Source organism: Scardinius erythrophthalmus (assembly GCF_964197995.2).
Source record: "Scardinius erythrophthalmus genome assembly, chromosome: 13".
In the NCBI taxonomy this organism is placed as follows: Eukaryota; Metazoa; Chordata; class Actinopteri; order Cypriniformes; family Leuciscidae; genus Scardinius; species Scardinius erythrophthalmus.
The window spans coordinates 12,272,912-12,291,670 of NC_138233.1; the positions used below are offsets into that span (position 1 = coordinate 12,272,912).

General features: G+C 37.1%; 3 protein-coding genes across 3 annotated transcripts; 1 reads left to right on the forward strand and 2 right to left on the reverse strand.

The window, feature by feature from the left end:
- ubxn1 (UBX domain protein 1) lies at window positions 1–3,718 on the reverse strand. The gene is made up of 10 exons (XM_081382898.1): window positions 3,600–3,718; window positions 2,974–3,036; window positions 2,847–2,900; window positions 2,460–2,572; window positions 2,274–2,349; window positions 1,991–2,182; window positions 1,149–1,200; window positions 899–1,021; window positions 605–782; window positions 1–495 (listed from the first exon to the last, which is right to left on the reverse strand). The coding sequence occupies exons 2-10, from the start codon at window positions 3,030–3,032 to the stop codon at window positions 455–457; spliced, it is 888 nt and encodes a 295-aa protein (XP_081239024.1). The 5' UTR covers window positions 3,033–3,036; window positions 3,600–3,718; the 3' UTR covers window positions 1–454.
- Window positions 3,719–6,096: 2,378 nt separating this feature from the next.
- Window positions 6,097–15,037, forward strand: ehd1a (EH-domain containing 1a). Its single transcript, XM_081382899.1, has 5 exons — window positions 6,097–6,989; window positions 9,444–9,541; window positions 11,837–12,249; window positions 12,972–13,136; window positions 13,220–15,037. Exons 1-5 carry the CDS (start codon window positions 6,592–6,594, stop codon window positions 13,745–13,747), a joined length of 1,602 nt encoding a protein of 533 aa, XP_081239025.1. The 5' UTR covers window positions 6,097–6,591; the 3' UTR covers window positions 13,748–15,037.
- An 894-nt stretch (window positions 15,038–15,931) lies between these two features.
- map1lc3cl (microtubule-associated protein 1 light chain 3 gamma, like) lies at window positions 15,932–17,904 on the reverse strand. The gene is made up of 4 exons (XM_081381954.1): window positions 17,395–17,904; window positions 17,088–17,143; window positions 16,902–17,008; window positions 15,932–16,635 (listed from the first exon to the last, which is right to left on the reverse strand). Exons 1-4 carry the CDS (start codon window positions 17,450–17,452, stop codon window positions 16,476–16,478), a joined length of 381 nt encoding a protein of 126 aa, XP_081238080.1. The 5' UTR covers window positions 17,453–17,904; the 3' UTR covers window positions 15,932–16,475.
- Window positions 17,905–18,759: the final 855 nt, after the last annotated feature.

Below are 18,759 nucleotides of genomic sequence, written 5' to 3' on the forward strand. Positions count from 1 at the left end.
CTGAAATATTTCTCCTCCCTCCCCCTCAATTACTATGTTTTTATTGAAGAACATACATTTCTATATAGCATAGTTTTGTTAATATTATATCTAGAGCCTTATAAAGCTTCATTATTTACAAATGTTGCCTTCACTTCCAAAGCCATCATAAAATTCAAATCATACAACTAAGAGTTAAATGAATTTTATTGTTAAAAATGTCATATTTTCCCATGTCGTGAAACAAAGGTAACAACCACCTTCTCAATGTTCATCACTGTGAGAACTCACTTGGCCCTTTATTTAGCGGTATCGGCAGGTTTACATTTGATGAAATTACTGATCAACTCATTGCATTGTATATTTGGTTGTTGAGTGAAGACATTGCAGTACAAGTCCACTGATACCTAGTCTCCATCCGCTTGATCTTGCATTGATGCCTGGAAGAACAGCTTGTATCTAGAATCGTTTCACTTCATTTCTTGGTAACAACAAGGACGGCAGAAGGCACCAGACCTGTCAAGTAAAACGAAAGCTCCATAAATGACTGATGTTGAGAAAGTCTGAAGTTGATTCCTCGGAGACAAAGAACTGATCAACATCAACCTAATATAAGTAGTCTTACCCAGCTCACGCAGGGGTTTTTCCATGTCAAGTTCTGTGTACACACGTCTAGGATACGGGGTGATGAGGTTGAAATCCTCTCCGTTTGCCCCATTCATCTGAACATAGACTCTCACAGCAGCCAGAGGTTCCTGAGCCTTAAAGACAGTACTCAAGGTGGTTCCATCTAGAAGACGCACCTAACGACCAAAGGGAGTGGTTTCAATTTTGTGATATATTCGAGGAATCATTCAGGCACATAAAAACATTTGAAAATAATTTCAAGTCAACATCCTCGTACGTGTTGAGGCAGTACCTGTATCCGACAGTCATCATAGTCTTTCTTAGCAGGAGGAGCCCCTTGGTTCTCAGGTGGAGACTGTGGTGGGGCTTCAGAGGGGGGAGATGACAAACCCGTGCTTGATGAGCCGCCTCCAAACTGCCAAGAAACAGAGGTTTTTGTAATTTATTTTTTATATACTTGATATATATTGTACTAGGCACGAGAGAAATATTAATATTAGTGTATCCTGAGCAAAGTAAAAGCATTGTAAGTAAATGAATACCTTTCGTGCCCTCTCCTCTCTGTCTCGTGCAATCTTGTCTTTAACCCGCTGCCTGACAAAAGGATCACAAGTTATTACTTTAATTTAAACCAGTGGTTCTCAACGTATGGAGCCCCTGAAGGGACCTTTGCAAAACTAAAAAGTATACAGACTTTAGCGAGAAATATTTGTGTGTGCAAAGGATTTTTTTTGCAATTTCCAGTTTATGTATAATATAAACAATTTCCTTTGTGCGTCACTGCCATTTTACTATGAAGAAAATGAGAGTATGGATGTGCATGAATTAATAAAGATCAATTTCCTCAAAATTTGGCTTTCGTTAGGGCAGGATACCTCTAATATCACTGCCTTATTGTCCTATTTGCCAAGTTCGCCTAATGTCCGTATTAACCCATCTTCTGTGGCGGCCGTGAAATGGGATGATGGTGCAATACGGCGGTGTGCATTGGGCTGATAAAAGTGCTCAAAAAAAGTTAAAACAACTAAAAATCTATATATTTCTTGTTTACATATTTATTTCTATGAATAAACAATTATTATTGTTAATTAAAAAGCATAACTTTTTTAATTATGATTTCTAGACTTGAAAAAGTAATGTAAATTAATAAAATCTTATGACTGCATTGGCATACCATAAATATTTAGATATGCCAAGCTCTAAATGGGGAGAAAAAAACATTTTCCTTTAATCCTTATCCAGTAGATCACAAAATACTGGAAAAGTCATGGGGCCTTTGAATATTGTAGTGGACAGTGGGGGCTCTGGAATCAAACCGATTGAGAACCACTGCATTAAAGTTAATACTTTACACCGACGGGTACTGTATCCATGCTCGTCTTACTTGGCAAGCTTGTCCTCCATCTTCTCTCTCCTGCGCAAGTCCGCCAGCTTCTTCATTTCGTCGTCCTGAAGCTTTTGTTTAACCTGCAGCAGCTCTTGGCCGTGTTTCCTTCTCTGCTTTTCTCTGTCTACCTCCTCCTGTCGCTCTCTCTCTCTCCTCTCCTCCTGCCTCGCCTTCATCAACTCCTCCAGGCTGCAAGAAAAGCAATACTTTTTGTCAGCTTTTAAATGTATGTTTTTTTTTTCTTTCATAAATTTTAAGGTCAGCTGTACAAAGCACACACCGTTTTACTTGTTCCTTCTTTTCTTCCTCTGTCATAGGTTGCTTGGACTCTCCCTCTTCGTTTATAACTTCAATAGCTGTATTTTGTTTTGGTTAAAGGCAAAAGTTAAAGAGAAAGTAACTTTTTGTGATGTATGACCACAATGATTTCATGAAATTGAGAGCGAGGAGCATTAGAAGAACATACATTCAGAGGTTTCTGTAGGAGACTGGATCTGTTCTTCTGTTGAGCCAAGAGTATTCCCAGCAGGCGGAACATACGGCTCATCTATATCTGGATCATTCTCATGCTCCATTAACCTGTACAGTTACAGAATTGTAAATGCAACTTTCAAAAAATATGTTTTATTTATTGTTATTAATGATATACTTTATTAAATTGCAATTAAATCACACCTTCTCTATACTATGAAAATGCTTACTGGCTATCAGATTGCAATTGTAAAAAATAATAATAAAATAATGAAAATTGTGGGGGGGTTTTCTTCGGTCATGCCTAATCTCACCTAGGCCATCAAAAATCATGAATGGGTAAGTCTGTTACATCTGACAAAATGTATCCATGATGACTCACCAGTCCATTGCTCTCTCAATGCCCTGGTTTCCAGTATGTGCTACTGCCCTCTCCCTACAAAACAATCACTGGGTGAGTGCAAAATACTGGATTGGGGGGTAAACATCCCTGTAAAGACATCACTTACGCTCTGTTTCTGTCGAAGCCCATTTCCAGCAAACTGTCTAAGGTAGTGCACTCAGCCATTGTGCTGAAAATAAGTGTATTACAGCATTATAACAATAAACATCATGGCATTTTTTAAGTTCACAAATAAAGAGAAAATAAATCTAAAACCCTTCTTGCTTTTCAAAAGCTTTCATAGAATTAAGGGGGTTTAAAGGACGATTTCTTTATTCTCTACAGAAAAAAAATTAAAATAATTTATAGATGTACAATTTAAAGCACAAAAAAGTGACACATTTGAGTATGGACTCGTTACATCAGCTCGAAACAATGAGATTATCTAATAATTCTATTTTTCTGACTGTCACATGGTCATATCCTCACTACATAACAATCATATCTGACCGTTACAATAAGTGTGATTATAATATTTATCCTGATAAATACATGCTCAAATTCAGCTAGCTGGCAGGCTAACACTGATCAGCCTCCAGCAACAGCTAATTATTATTTTTGCTTTGCTAATATCTTCTAGAGAGCTGTTCTTAGTTTTCTTTATTAAGTAATAGCGCTTCAGTATATCAGGTACGACATTTTTACTTAATTTCATCATTAATTAGCCCTGTATATCGTTCAACAGCTACTTACATTTGTTATCAGCACTAGGACGCTTCCACACACTACGGAATCCCGCGATGGCCAATTCGCGAAAATGCGCCTTTCTCTGACCTGTGTAGTGGACTACCCATAGACTGCACTACTACCACATGATTAGGGTAGAAACTACACAATAAAAAGCAAACAAAATAAAAGCAATTATTCAGATTTTTATAAAATTGTTTTCGTTATTATATTATATTATATTATATTATATTATACGTTTTCTGTGCTGGGTACGTGTGTGTGTGTGTGTGTGTGTGTGTGTGTGTGTGTGTGTGTGTGTGTGTGTGTGTGTGTGTGTGTGTGTGTGTGTGTGTGTGTGAGCACGCACAGTTTTCAACGTAAGTCAAATCTAAAAAAATACCAAATAAAATGAAGAATCTTTTCTAAACTGGTGCAACCATGTGACCATAATTCTGTTTCCTGTATCCCTTACAAGATGTATATATTTGGCATTAACCATCTTTTAAAATGGCATGTTTAAACAGGTTTTGCACGCTGCTATTGGGAAGAATATGGTTTTATTTCTAAAAGAAGGAGAAGTGAAGCATGGGATAATAATATATTTACATCCAGCATCGATTCAAATAAAATCAGCAGTATTCTCGTCTCATGACTGTTTTTTAAACTTCCTTAACATTACAATGATGTTTAGACATAATCAAAATACTTTAAACAACAGTCTGTTTTAATTTTAAGGACAATATAAGTATAATTTGCTCAATGTGGGCCTACACGCCATCCAAAGTGTCCAATGTCCGTTTGCAAGGTGTCTAAGGTGAAGATATGATATTACAGGTGGATGATCAAACAGTGCATATGGGACGGGCCTCATAGCTTGTTACTTATTGGATGAATGTATAATAATTAATCTCCCTACAACGTCCTCTCGACATTCTTCTTCTGAATGACAGAAGCGATGCTCCTCTATTTTCCTCTATCTATTTTTTTCTTTCCCTTTTTCCAGTCATTCGTGCTTAAATAGATCATAACACTGCTTCAACCATAATTTCCACCTTCTGAAACAAAGGACAACAGAATAGGTGAGTCATATTTAACAATTTATTATTAGTACATTTTTTGTGATTATGGAATGTCTCGTTTACAGGCCTATGCAGAGCAGTTTTGTTTTTGGGAAGGATTTGTATTACAGAGTATGTCATTGAATGACAGAGTAAACATCTCTAAATGTAGTCAACAAAAAATATGTTTTATTGATTGTTGTATTGTTGTAAGTTTTCATTCTGAATTTTTTTTTTAATTATGACTTTGACTATAACCTTCAAAAGAGTCAAGGTGTAAAGTTCAATATTTCAGAGTCTCTTTTATAAGAAAGAGATCAACAAATGAATGGTTAACAGAGCAAATTTCCAGCTTAAATAAATACAGATTTTACAAGTTAAATAAATATCAATACTAATATCATATTCAAACCCTGCAGTTTCTCTGTCCTTCAAATCAAATGACTATCCTCAAAATGGCCAAGTTGTGACAAGAAGCGTGTTCTAACTGTTGATCTCTTATCTTTATTAACAGAATAAAATTGGTTGGACATTGGACAAGCATGGGTGTGTTAAGAGCTGCCCCTGGTGCTCACTGGGTGTAACAGCCACTCCACGTGGAAAACCATTGAAGTGCCAGTGGAGAAGCTGTTACCTGCAGAGAGTCACATGTGACGGAAGCCGGAAGTGCTGCATGTGCCTATGAATCCTTATGTTGCCTCCATGCCTTATCCTGCACATTGAACTGTTCCTTCATAAGTTATCATCTACATTACTATAATGTATCAATTGTAATGCATTTGTATACATTTACAAATATGTGACATAATTGGTAATACAAGAACATGGTATGTAAAATGCATTTAGAAATAAATAGATACATGTGTTATTTAACAATAAAATACAATAAAGCATTAATGAGAGTGCTGTCAGTTGTAGTAAAGGAATATTATACTACATCCGGTTTGTGCTGTGAAACTGGCTGCAGAATAATTTTTGCTGAGTTCAGAACTGCATACTAGTATACTACTCATACTACTTTCACCATGTCTTTCTGTGATAGAAATAGTACAAGTATGCTGATGTTTAGAGTGTAATTGCCACTTGTGTCCACAAGGGTCCACTGTTATCTAAGAAGGCAAACACATATTCGGGTTTAATTTTTAGTGACGTTATGTTTTATAATGTATTATTTGTTTATTTATTTTGTCTTAATAGATATGGCTAGGTGGTGTAAATGTTGAAAAACGTTGGAAAAATGCACATTTTCTTCTGTTCAAATTGAGTAACCAAAATGCCCTGATATTCCTTACTCAATGAAACACGTGATTTTTTTTATATAAAATATGTATTTATTTATTTATTGAATATTTTTTACAGAATAGTAACTTAAAACATGACAAAAAAAAAACATCCATATTAACTAGATTCTTAATTCTTATTATTATTATATAAAAATAAAAAGAAAAAAATTCGTAAGAGCCACGTAGCCACAGTGATTCGGTCCTTATGTTCCATAACTGGCGATCTCATTTCAAGAATGGATTTATTATGCGTGATCTAATGCTATCCGCCCTCATATTAATGCTTTAGGTACTTCAACAAGAATAAATTCCATAGTTTGTCTGAACGAAATCGAGGCTTTTATTATGAAGTATATAAGTTCCGCATGCAAAACACGGTTTAGATACATGCAGAAAGTTCAGAAGAGATCCGATCCGATTAGAATAGAATTACTGCAACTTTAAACGACGCACGGTCATAGAAGAGTGTTGCAACAAGCCTCAGATATACGCGTTGCATTACAGTTCAGGGGTTTGCCAAAAAGGGAAGTGCTGCTAGTCATACGCAGAGGTGACTGACTAACTGACTGACTGTACAGGGGTGGGACAGTCAAACTTTCGACAGGACGTCGTCTTGGTTCGAACGCAGATTCGAGTTTTTTCCTTTCGAATTAGAATCGTCGCATAACGACCATCATGTTCAGCTGGTCCAAGAGAGAAGGGAAGAAAGACCCAGATCTTTTCCAAAACGTATCGGAGGGACTGAAGCGCCTCTACCGCACCAAACTCTTTCCTTTAGAGGACTCCTATCATTTCCACGACTTCCATTCACCGGCTTTAGAAGATGCTGACTTTGATAACAAGCCCATGGTGCTGCTGGTGGGACAGTACTCGACCGGGAAAACCACCTTCATTAGGCATTTAATGGAGCAGGATTTCCCCGGGATGAGAATAGGCCCCGAGCCGACGACGGATTCCTTCATAGCGGTTATGCACGGTGATCAGGAAGGCATGATACCTGGCAATGCGCTGGTTGTCGATCCAAAAAAGCCTTTCCGAAAACTCAACGCCTTTGGTAACGCTTTCCTCAATAGGTAATACTCCATTTATTATGTAGCATAAGAAGGTCCATTGATTAATGCCTCAAGTGTCACTGTATTCAAATGACAGGTGTGGTAGTAGGTAAACTACGGCAATTACCGTATGGTAATGAATCAGGAAATACGCTAAAGTGCGTAGCACTTCTCTGACTCCAACCAATACTGAGACTTGAGCATCTCAGTTAAAGTTCATGAACTAGCAGTACATAAAGTACATAAACTAGCAGATTATCTCAATGTGTCAATGTTTGACACATGACAAATTGAGATAATCTGCTAGTTCATGTTGACCACAAAAACAAACCATTCATAGATTTTCTACAAATATTTTGACTCTAAAAATATTAAGTAATGTAAGAGTTAAGTAAAAAGTACTGGTGTACCTTTTTTGTGTAACCATAAAGTAAAAATGTATATATTTTATTTTCAAAAATCATTAGATTTTCGTATGATTACTTCTTTTGACCTGAACAAAACTGGCTTTTCAAATAATGATTGGCTATTCATAAAAACACATACATTCTATATGAAATATATAAAATATGATTATATATTTAAATGTATATATATATTTTTTATATAAATATTTGACAACCAACTCATGAGGGTCCTCTCTGTTTGTTTTGTGGTTTTCCTGTCACGTGGCAATGTATTGGCTTTCTGCCTCTCGGTTTTGCCACACTGACTTTGGTAAATAGAACAGTGGTGAATAGTTCTTCGTTTTAAATAATAATAATTGCTTCACTGCTTAAAATTATTTTATTTTTCATAATGTTCATTGTGAACGTTCATCATAAAATAGATGACTTTTTATAATAATTACATTTTAAAATGTATTTTAAGTAATTTAGTAGATGGACAAAAGAAGTTTTACTCTATCCATTTGTTTTTAATTATGATCTCACAATTATTCAGTCATTATTCACTTTCTATAGAGTTGTGTCATCGTTTCCATCTGTGTGTGTTTGAGTCATCATTGCATATGCTGAGAGCAGATGTCACACAGACTAAGGTCTTGAACTTGAATTTTTCTTGAGTTGTTCATCTATTAGTCTCCTTTTCCAAACTAACTTTTTAAACTACCTCCCATTACACAGTTACAGTACACGAGGCAACACCTAACCAGGACATTTACCCCCAGTGATGCCAGTCTGAACAATTATTGACTGTACCATAGCTGTAACAGATTTCTGGGTGGTGTGTGTCAGGTGTTGAGTTTACACAAGCGGATTGAAACTGGCTGGGATTACCAGTGGCCTGCCATATGCTAGTGGAAAAAGGTTCAAGGCTAATTCAGCAGAAGTAAATATTTGGTCCCAAACAGAGAACCATAAAACCCACAATACAATAATACTGGTATTTCATTCTGAAGATATTTCCCCTTTTTCCCACTTTTGGTGTTGGTCACATGATTATTTGTGGTCATTATGAAATAAGCAATGTAAACTGGTTCCATGTGTCAGACTTTTGAATATTTCACAATGTGAAACTCGCCGGCATATTGTAATGTTAAAACATCCTCTGTTTTTCAGAATGAGGGAATTGTCTGAGAAGGTTTAATGTGTAGAATATTCACATTATATAATATGTAATGTGAATATTCTAATAAAAAAAGGGAGAAGATAGCCTATCCTTTCTTTCTGAGAGAGATGCTTGGTTATTTATCAGCCCAGTTTATGACCTTACACTGTCTTCCAGGATTTTTTTTTTGGCCTGGTAAAAAAGGGCTTTAGTTGTGCATGTTCTGTCCTTTTTAAGTTATTGTTACTTAAAGTTTGTTATTAGATGACACAAAAAATCACGAAATGTGAAATGTGATCATGACAGTTTTGCAATGGCTTGAGGACTATTTTGCATATTATATGGTGTTTTTTTTTTTTTTTTTTTAAGGGAACCTATGTCCTTATCCTATTACCCCTTATTGTTTTATTCTTGATGTCTGTGGGTTACAGGTTTGTTCTAGTGGTTTCTATGCTTCATTAAGAAAGTTCTAGCTGTAAGCATCAGCCTTGTGACAGAGATTCGCATGCGCGTAACAGTAAGCAGCTGGTTAGTGCTGTAGGCTGACAGAGAAAAAGACTGTAAATCACTGTAAACAGTCTTTGTCTTTGTATAGCCAAAGTTCATTGTGTTATTACAGCATTTCGAGATTTCAACTTCAGTCCCGTTCTCATGCTTACTGAAACATCTATGTAGTTACAGAGGGAAGTAAACTGTGTGTGTGGTTTTTAAAATTGCTGCTATTCCCTCATGTTAATAAAATCTGTTTGTCAAACATTTTTACTTTTGCTCTTAATGGTATCTTCAGACAATGAAAATAAGGAAAAAAAAAGAAGAAGGGAAAGAGAACAGTGTTATATTTTGGCTTCGGAAAATCTTACCAAACCTGTTACAGTGTTTGACGCTCTCTCTCTCTCTCTCTCTCTCTCCCTCTCCATGTACCTGTAGGTTCATGTGTGCTCAGCTAAACAACCCCGTCTTGGAGAGCATCAGTATCATCGATACTCCAGGCATTCTGTCAGGGGAGAAACAAAGGATCAGCAGAGGTCAGCAGCCTTGGGTGCTTTCTGGCTCATTTTATTTTTACACATTCATTTAATAACGATAATAATAAAACAATAAAAAATACATTATTCTATTTTTATTTTTTATTACATTTTATTATTTTAAAGTGTCACATTAATTAAAATATTTAAAAAATGTCATGATAATTTAATAATGATAATAATATAATCAATGTTTTTTTAATTTTATACACCCTCATATTTTAAACCATAAATTTATTTTGCTGCTCTTTCTTCTTTGTCACTTCACATAATTATAGGACCTGTGCTCTCTTCTTTAGTTCATTTCGACTTTCCTGTATGAATCTATCAGTCAGTGATTTTTAGCATAATACTTGCATTGATCCTATGCAAATCTTTGGAGTTTGATTTTATTATGACCTCATGTAAATTCACATTTGTTTATTTTTGAAAGAAGAAAAGCGAGTAAAACAAGTCTGACATCCTTTCCTAAACGCTCTATTGTGTGAAATCCTAAGTGGATTTCCTTAATACAGGAAGGATTTGAATATCTTTAATCCCCTAATAATAATCATTTATGCTGTACTGCATTAAATGAAGATGTAACAAAAATAAAACAGGATGTCAAGAGCTGCTCAGGCAAGTTTGTTTCCACATGTAAAGCAGTCGAACTGGCCTGATGTTAAAAGGCAAAAATTATTGTGCCAATATAGTCCTGACCGCATTGTTCCCACTTCCCAGTTTCCTCTTTTTATACCACTACAAAGGTTTTGTGGGTCGAGAAGCGTTTTATTATCATATGACTGGTAGCTTGCATGAGTGTTTTGAGTTGTCCGATATTCCACACAGTCACTATCTGATGTGCGCTCTATTCTCGTTCAGCTGTGAACAGGAAGAATCAGAAGGAAATGCTGAGTTGGCTCAGATGTCAACTCATTGCAGAGTACGACTGTAGATACAGATAGCAATGTTACAAAGAGACAGCTGTTAAGAAACAGAAATGTGGCATTGTTCCAGCATATGTCTCAAGAGCCATGTGACCATCCTTTTGTCCTTTCTGGGGCCAGCGGAGACAGTAACCAGACACTGAGATCAAGGTGCTCCAGCATACCATAGACACGCAGCAGTCATGCTCCAGACCCTGAGGCTTCCACACCACTAGTCCCAGTAGAGACACAACAGAATGTGTCACAGTTGTGGCTGTGTGGGATTAAGCATGAAAGGCTGTTTGAGCATTTCTGTCTGACTGCAGCTAAATCAGCCTTTGTGCTCTAGTGTTGCCGTGGGTTGCTATTATGATGTCATCTTGCCGTTTGCGTTTACTATCGCAACTGGTATTCATCTGTGTGTGAAGGTGTTTACACTGAATTGCTGGAAATAGGGTCATGAAATGGCATTGAGTTTATAAAATGTGGAACTAAAAGTTCCTGTGTGGTACAAGGTCATGTGAGATTTTTCTCCGAAAATGTTAGCAGGTTTCCCAGAAGCACCTCTCGCTGACTGTTTTCAATCTCTTTTTTTGATTATGTGAATTTTCTGAATTTCATAAATGTTTTCCTGGGTCAGAAGTAAAATGTGAGGAGGCTTGTAGATTTTCAGTGCATTGTTAAAAATGTTTTGTTGTTTTCTTTGGTACATTTTTATTTAAAATGTAAAATGTTAGAGCTAAATGAAATAAATGTAATAATTAAAAAGAAATCTAAACATTTAATTGATTTGATTAAAATCCACCTCTTATCGATATTTACTTTTTTATTGTTCTGACAGCCTGATTGCTGATTTTGTTTAATAATAGTTTATTATATTCAAGTCTTTAGAGTTTGACACTTTCTGCATGAATTTTTTTATTATTATTTTTTCAGTGCAACTTTCAAAAACAACAATTTGTATCACAATCATTGTAGGTTAAAAATAGCTGTGGTATTTTTCTTTGGCACATTTTTATTGTTTAATATTCTTTACTTGAAAATGAAAATTTTCTTTGATTATGACTGAGTCAGGACCGCCACTGGTTCTCTACAGAAAAAGGAAATAATGACAAAGTTTGATGACAATAGGTGCCTTTCTATTCACGTACAGAGACACCAGGGATTTCACAGGCAGCAGATCTCCTTTCTCTGAATACACAGCTTTATAGTTGCTGTTTATCTGAATTCACTGAGATCAGATGACGCTGCCGCTAATCAAACCCATTATCCCTGACCTCCTTTTCTAAAATAAAGCATGTTGCATGCAGCCCTGCTGACTTCCTCTTTCCAAAGCTTTGATTTAGGACCCAATCTAATGCACCTCTTTTATATCTTCTCTCAATTTCAGGCTATGACTTTGCAGCAGTTCTTGAGTGGTTCGCCGAACGAGTGGACAGAATCATCCTGCTCTTCGACGCCCACAAGCTGGACATCTCCGATGAGTTCTCAGAGGTGATCAAGGCCCTGAAAAACCACGAGGACAAGATGCGTGTGGTTCTGAACAAAGCTGACCAGATCAGCACCCAGCAGCTGATGAGGGTGTATGGTGCCCTCATGTGGTCACTGGGGAAGATCATAAACACCCCCGAGGTGGTCCGAGTGTATATCGGCTCATTTTGGGCTCAGCCACTTCTGATCGCAGATAACAGGAAGCTGTTTGAAGCGGAGGAGAAGGACCTCTTCAGCGATATTCAAAGTCTTCCCAGGAATGCTGCCCTACGGAAGCTCAATGATCTGATCAAAAGAGCACGTCTCGCTAAGGTGAAACTGACATTTTTGCACATGTACACTACAGCTCAAAAGTTTGGGAATCAGCAAGATTTTTTTTTTCTGTTTTAAATAAATGCTGTTATTTTGAACTTTCTATTCATTAAGGAGTCCTGAAAAAATGGTATCGGGGTTTCTATGAAATACTGAGCAGCGCAACTGGTTTCAACATTGATGATAATAATAAAAACTGTTTCTTGAGCATCAAATCAGCATATTAGAATGATTTCTGAAGGATCATGTAAAAATTCAGCTTTGTCATCACAGGAATAAATATATTTTAAAATCTATTAAAATAGAAATAAGTTGTTAATTTTTAAATTCAATATTATTGTATCAAATATTTAAATAATATTTTACTCTATTACAATTCTGACTCTTTTTATTTATTTATTTATCATTTAGAAAATATTGCAGGTGGTTACCATAATAGATCTATTTCAAAACCAAATCTTACCAATCCCAAGCTTTTGAGAGCTAGTGTAAAAAATTATATTATATTGTTTTGTAGATGATCCACGAAAATACCTGGACACCTTTGTGAACTTTAATCCCCATTGAGTGTGTACAGGTTTTTGATCTCACAGATAAAGTTCCACATCTTATTTTCATTTTATGAAGTAACCTAATACTTGTGAGAAGTGTAGTTTTGACATGCTAAACTGCACAAATGCTACTTGTATTTAATTTGAGTCACCTGAATACTTTTCTTCTAGGTACATGCTTACATTATCAGTTCTCTGAAGAAAGAGATGCCGAGTGTATTTGGCAAAGACTCAAAAAAGAAAGAGCTTATTGCCAACCTGGGTGCAATCTATGAAAAGATTCAGAAAGAGCACAACATTTCACCAGGAGACTTTCCTCACCTAAAGAAAATGCAGGTATGAAGCTATACATTTTTATCCAATAAATTCAAGTTTTATAAAGAGCTTTTTCATAAAAACAACACAATCTTTCTTTACAGGAGTTGCTAGCTGCTCAGGACTTCACCAAATTCCCTGTCATGAAGCCAAAATTAATGGAGGCAGTGGAAGACATGCTAGGTAATGACATTGCTAAGCTCATGACGCTGGTCCGTAAGGAGGAGGCCGCCATGCCCAGCCAGTCAGTGAAGGGTGGTGCGTTTGAGGGAACCATGAACGGGCCGTTTGGTCACGGGTATGGAGAAGGTGCAGGGGAAGGCATTGATGAGCTGGAGTGGATCGTGGGCCGTGATAAGCCATCCTATGACGAAATATTCTACACCCTCTCGCCAATTAATGGGAAGGTATCTGGTGCCACGGCTAAGAAGGAGTTGGTGAAGTCCAAGCTGCCAAACACAGTGCTTGGAAAGATTTGGACTCTGGCAGATGTTGACAAAGATGGCTACCTGGACGATGAAGAGTTTGCGCTGGCGAATCACCTGATCAAGGTAAAGCTAGAGGGGCATGAGCTTCCAGCTAAACTGCCCGCTCACCTTGTGCCACCTTCCAAACGGGCGGAGCAGAATTGAGGAGCTGGCTTGAGTTGATTGGATCTCAGTGGCTCTCAGCTACATTCCAAGCCATTTTGGCCATTCGGTTAACTAACTTGTCATCAGGAACTGGATTTCTGTCTTAAACATAGATTTGTGGGAAGGGTTATAAATCAAAAATGCTTGGCTTAGAATGATAGGACTGAGAGGTCAAACCAAGAAGACCTTATGTGCCAGTGAGAGACTTTTTCTTTCTTCTTCTTAATTTTTAATATGGCGTAGAAATGGAGAAACCACTATGAGCACAGAAAGAAATTAAACTGATTTCAAAACTTCTATGGTACCGTTGTGTTTAATGGACATTGGATTGAGGTCGTAAAGCAGCAGGCAAAGAGGATGTTAAGGGGGCTCTTCAAAGAAACAAAAATGTGAAAAATATTCCATATATGATATATATCCAAACATAATTGCTGTTTTTTTTTTTTTGCAAAACGTCCTTAACTTATTCTTTTTCTTTAAAGCTATTGTATCTGTATTTTGTATTTTCAATTTTGAAAATGTAATATTGTTTTCTGATTTAAAATCTAAACTATATCAGTATCCGTAATCTGTAATTTTGAGGCTGTATCTTTATTTTCTATTGGGATTATGTGATTGAAACCCTCACCTTCATTTGAATGCAGCAATTTCATTGACCAATAAAAGAGTTCATTTGTAAACATGCGCTTCAAGACTGGGTTTTCTGCATTTAGAGACACTACAAATTGCAAAATGTAGTGAATTCTTTGGAAACAAACACCAGCATTAACAGTTGTGAAAGATGTGTACAAATATCTGTCATCTGTTTTCATGAGTGCTGACTGAGAACTATGTACTTGCATCGATTGAGCTTTTTAATTTGAGTGGAAAAACTGAGTTCTTTTTGGAATGTAGTAATGCAATGACAGCGTCATATTGCTCTCTGCTCATTAAGTTGTTATGTTGAGGCATGTTGAGGCGCTGCATTGTACAGCGTCTTGTTTTCTTTGGCAGCTATTGGGAATTGATCACAGATTTTTTTCCTTCTCATGCAGCTGACTATACCGGATCGTGTTCAACCGCATTTTTTTTAGTACGTCTAAAATATTTGTTTACATTATTCAAGATAATTCTTTTAGATAGAGAAATTAATGCTTTTATTCAGTAAGGATAGGCTACATTAAATTTATCAAAAGTGACAGTAAAGACTTATTCATCAAAGAATCACTTAAAAATAATGTAATATGATTTCCATAAAAAACTGTTTTCAACACTGAATAATAAAAAAAATTGTTTTATGAGCATCAAATCAGCATATTAGAATGATTTCTGAAGGATCATGTGACTCTGAAGACTGGAGAAATTAAATTTACTGTATTTTTTATCAAATAAGTGCAGCATTTGGTGACCATAAGATAATTCTTTCAAAAACAAACTTTTGAACAATAGTGTATCTTCGTATATAACTATACCAGTACTTTGTTTTGGCAGCGATATGTGCGTTCTGTCCAATACAGACCTCAATTTAGCACCGTTTGAACTTTCTCATTGTCATTTCTCAGTTAATGCATTCTGCTCTCAGTACACACTTGACAGGAAGGTGCTAAAGTTCCCAGTAATGTCCTAAGTGACAGTAAGAATGCAGATGTGAAAGTTTTAACAGTACCACCCTCAACTCACCCTATATTTGCTGCACTTAATCTTAAATTAAACCACTTTGCTAGGTAAGGATAAAGTACGAGGTCATAGTTGCATTTTGAGGGACACTAATAAGCAATTAACTGCCTTTTAAATTGTTTTTAGCTATATAATCTGTTAGACCAGACCCGCTTAGCACCTCCCCCATGTGACTGCTTACTGACACAGTAACCTAAACCCTTTTATTAGAGATGCTGGTTAATAACAGCAATGTGTAAGAAGGTGATGCATCTTTAGAAGTGGTGTGAAACTAAAAAGCACTGACTCAGATGTTTAGCAGAGAATTGCTTCACTGCTGTGTGCATGTTTATAAGTCACTCACTCGCCACATTTATTTTAACTGTACTTAGAAATAACCAAATGACAAATAAGCAATATAGGTCCCTACCACTTTTTTTGATGGTATTGGTACGTCACTATTATGTTAATCTTAGTGCCCTGTTGAACAGAATAAACCACATTAACAGAATACTGTACATTAAATCAAATAAAATCAGACATTCAGTTAAATGAACTAAATTGATTTATTGAGGATAAACCACAGTTGAAGCAGAGTACATAGTGACTGTGTTGTTTGCACTCATTTTCATTCCAGAGTAGGTGCTCAAATAGTTATTTGTTTATCCGTCTCCTCTGTATTTGTTTTAGAGAAACAGACACGCAGTCACAGAGAGAAAACCAGCATCGAACAAACCCAGTCTCATTGTAACAGGACATCCCAGGTCCTTTGAGGGACAGGACATCCTTTTTTGTGTCAGAGCCTCATAACTGAGCAGCTTGAAGAGTAGCGCAAGTGCCATAATTCTTCACATTACATGGCTCAGTTGTAACCTCTTTCAAAACTACTGATTTTACTTCAACATTAGCCTCAAAGAAATCGAAACTACTGAGAAATGAGGTCAGAAGAGATTGGTGGACTGTGTGGTTTTAGGTGTAATGCACAGTGAGAGTCTTCATTTATAGCAGCAATAGTGAGTTATGATCTCAGAAAGGCATCCGTCTAGAGTTATGCGAGGTGATCTGTGTCACATGGACATTTTGGAGGTTCTTTTCACCCAAACATGTCCTGGGATGCATAGGTTATGTAGAGGAAGCCATCGGGGTCTCTGAACTGTGAATAAACTTCTCCCATGCTGGTTGACAAACAGGACATATTCTTTCCTGAGATCAGTAGGTACAGAGCTTGAGATGCCTCTAGCGCTATCTTACTTCTGTAAGAGAAAGAGCAAAACATAAAACTGGCATTACAGAAAATAATTGCTTGAAAGTGCCTGAAACTTCAGGCGGTGCCTCATAGCAGACATCCAAGGACCTAAACAACGTGGCCGGGCAAAACATACATGATTCACTGTTCACACAACAGGTATTCAACACTGACTTAAGAAAACAAGCATTGACTCATTCTCTGCTGCATAAACAGTCATGACAAGACCAAAACTGCATCTACTGTTATATTTGAGAAAGAGAGTTTACACACCTGAGCAGACTGAGGAACTGCCCTAATGCCAGCTCATATGGGACAAGAAATTTGGTTTTGTCCAGTAGGGGAAGCTTTGTCTCCCGAAGGTATCGCTCCACAATTACCTAAAATACAAAACACAATTTCTAAGGTTTAAAATAGCCATTGCTGTTTAAACATTTCATATTCAAAAAGGCATCTCACCGGTAATTTGTTGGGGAACTTAGACCGAATAGAGCAGACTTCATCTTTTCTTGTTTCTATATTTGAAGAACACATTTTTTTTTATAATTTGATTTTCTGATAATTGAAAATCACTTTCCTTAAAATAAATATGAAACAATAAGAACAAATAAGAAAATAACATGAGAAAGAGGCCTAAATAGCAACTTGTCAAAAAGATAAGCATATAAAATTAGCCTATAAAACATTCCCAACAATGCAAAACAAGCGACGTAGAGGAGTCAGTAAAATGCAAAAAGTTGAATGTTGTTGTGAAGTCATGACCTACCCAGGCACTTCCTTTGCTTGAAAGGCATAATTTCCATGGATTTCTCGTAGGGAGGCATTCTGATTTGAGATTGACGAGATGTGTACGATGGAGTGGTAGGAGGAGGCTGTGCCCGGGCTGACGACGTGCCCACGGATGAAGGTTGTCTCAAATGCCTGCTTTCAGTTCGCGGGGCTCGGCCTTTATATTTGTTTGTGTGTGTGTGTAGGGGGAGGACAGTCTGAAGTGTGAAAAGATGAGAAGTGCTTGCGCGTAATTAAAGACCTTGCGATGATATTCGCCGTTACATAAGCTCTTTAAAACCTCTTCACAGCCTCTCTCGTCCTCGCGCTGGATCAATAATGAACCGGTCGCCGTATATGAGCACAACATTCACAGACACGCTATTTGAAGTTCAGCTCCGCTTTTCTCTAATGTGAGTGCCATGAGAGAGCTCAATTAATAATCAATACATCAGCTTTTGTGTAACACCGCAGTGAACAACAGACGTGTTGAGGTAGGCCTACGTGTGACTGTTGAGAGTTCACTGAACTCAAGTAACGGGACAAACACGCGTAGACCTTCTACCTCGTTTTTAATATAGGCTATTATTAGTATTGAAAAAGAGATAAGATAACAGAATTTTGACAAAAAGGTCTTTATTTGTAAACATTATAGCCTACATAAAATACAATGTAAAAAAAAAAAAAAACCTTTAAAATACATGTGTGACGTAAAGGGATAGTTCACCCAAAAATACAAATTGTCATCATTTACTCAACCTTGTGTCATTCCAAAACTGAATGACTTTCTTCTGCAGAACACAAAAGATATTTTGAAGAATGGTGAAAAAAAAAAAAAAAAAAAATTTGAAGCCTTTTGACCTCCATTGTGTGTGTGTGTGTGTGTGTGTGTGTGTGTGTGTGTGTGTGTGTGTGTGTGTGTGTGTGTGTGTGTGTGTGTGTGTGTGTGTGTGTGTGTGTGTGTGTGTGTGTGTGTGTGTGTGTGTGTGTGTGTGTGTGTGTGTGTGTGTGTGTGTGTGTGTGTGTGTGTGTGTGTGTGTGTGTGTGTGTGTGTGTGTGTGTGTGTGTGTGTGTAACAAGAGGCGCACTGGGAGAGACTGCTAGAGACTGCGGTTAGTGCACCCACCTCCCACCCTGGTGACCCGGGTTCAAGGCCTGCACAGAGTGGGGTGAGTAGAACCTGAGGGGTTACATTGGTGCCGTGACCCGGATGGGAATGAGGTTTAGGGTGAGTGTAAGCTGTGCTGGTGAACCTCACTTCCCTGATCTCAAGAGGCGCACTAGCAACTGACACTATAGACTATGGTCTTTGGCGTCCCTGTTAGCATGCCCGCCTCCCACGCCAGCGACCTGGGTTCAAAGC

What these genes read in the sequence shown, in the direction of transcription:
- ubxn1 (XM_081382898.1), bottom strand. Translation starts at nt 3,032, where the DNA reads ATGGCTGAGTGCACTACCTTAGACAGTTTGCTGGAAATGGGCTTCGAC. An exon ending in TCCTACAGAAACCTCTGAAT is followed by an intron (nt 2,350 to 2,459) that starts GTATGTTCTTCT and finishes AACAAAATACAG; the next exon opens with CTATTGAAGTTATAAACGAA. An exon ending in AAAACCCCTGCGTGAGCTGG is followed by an intron (nt 496 to 604) that starts GTAAGACTACTT and finishes TTTACTTGACAG; the next exon opens with GTCTGGTGCCTTCTGCCGTC.
- ehd1a (XM_081382899.1), top strand. Translation starts at nt 6,592, where the DNA reads ATGTTCAGCTGGTCCAAGAGAGAAGGGAAGAAAGACCCAGATCTTTTC. An exon ending in GGTAACGCTTTCCTCAATAG is followed by an intron (nt 6,990 to 9,443) that starts GTAATACTCCAT and finishes ATGTACCTGTAG; the next exon opens with GTTCATGTGTGCTCAGCTAA. An exon ending in AAAGAGCACGTCTCGCTAAG is followed by an intron (nt 12,250 to 12,971) that starts GTGAAACTGACA and finishes CTTTTCTTCTAG; the next exon opens with GTACATGCTTACATTATCAG.
- map1lc3cl (XM_081381954.1), bottom strand. Translation starts at nt 17,452, where the DNA reads ATGCCTCCCTACGAGAAATCCATGGAAATTATGCCTTTCAAGCAAAGG. An exon ending in CAAGCAAAGGAAGTGCCTGG is followed by an intron (nt 17,144 to 17,394) that starts GTAGGTCATGAC and finishes CTTCAAATATAG; the next exon opens with AAACAAGAAAAGATGAAGTC. An exon ending in CAGTTCCTCAGTCTGCTCAG is followed by an intron (nt 16,636 to 16,901) that starts GTGTGTAAACTC and finishes TTTCTCTTACAG; the next exon opens with AAGTAAGATAGCGCTAGAGG.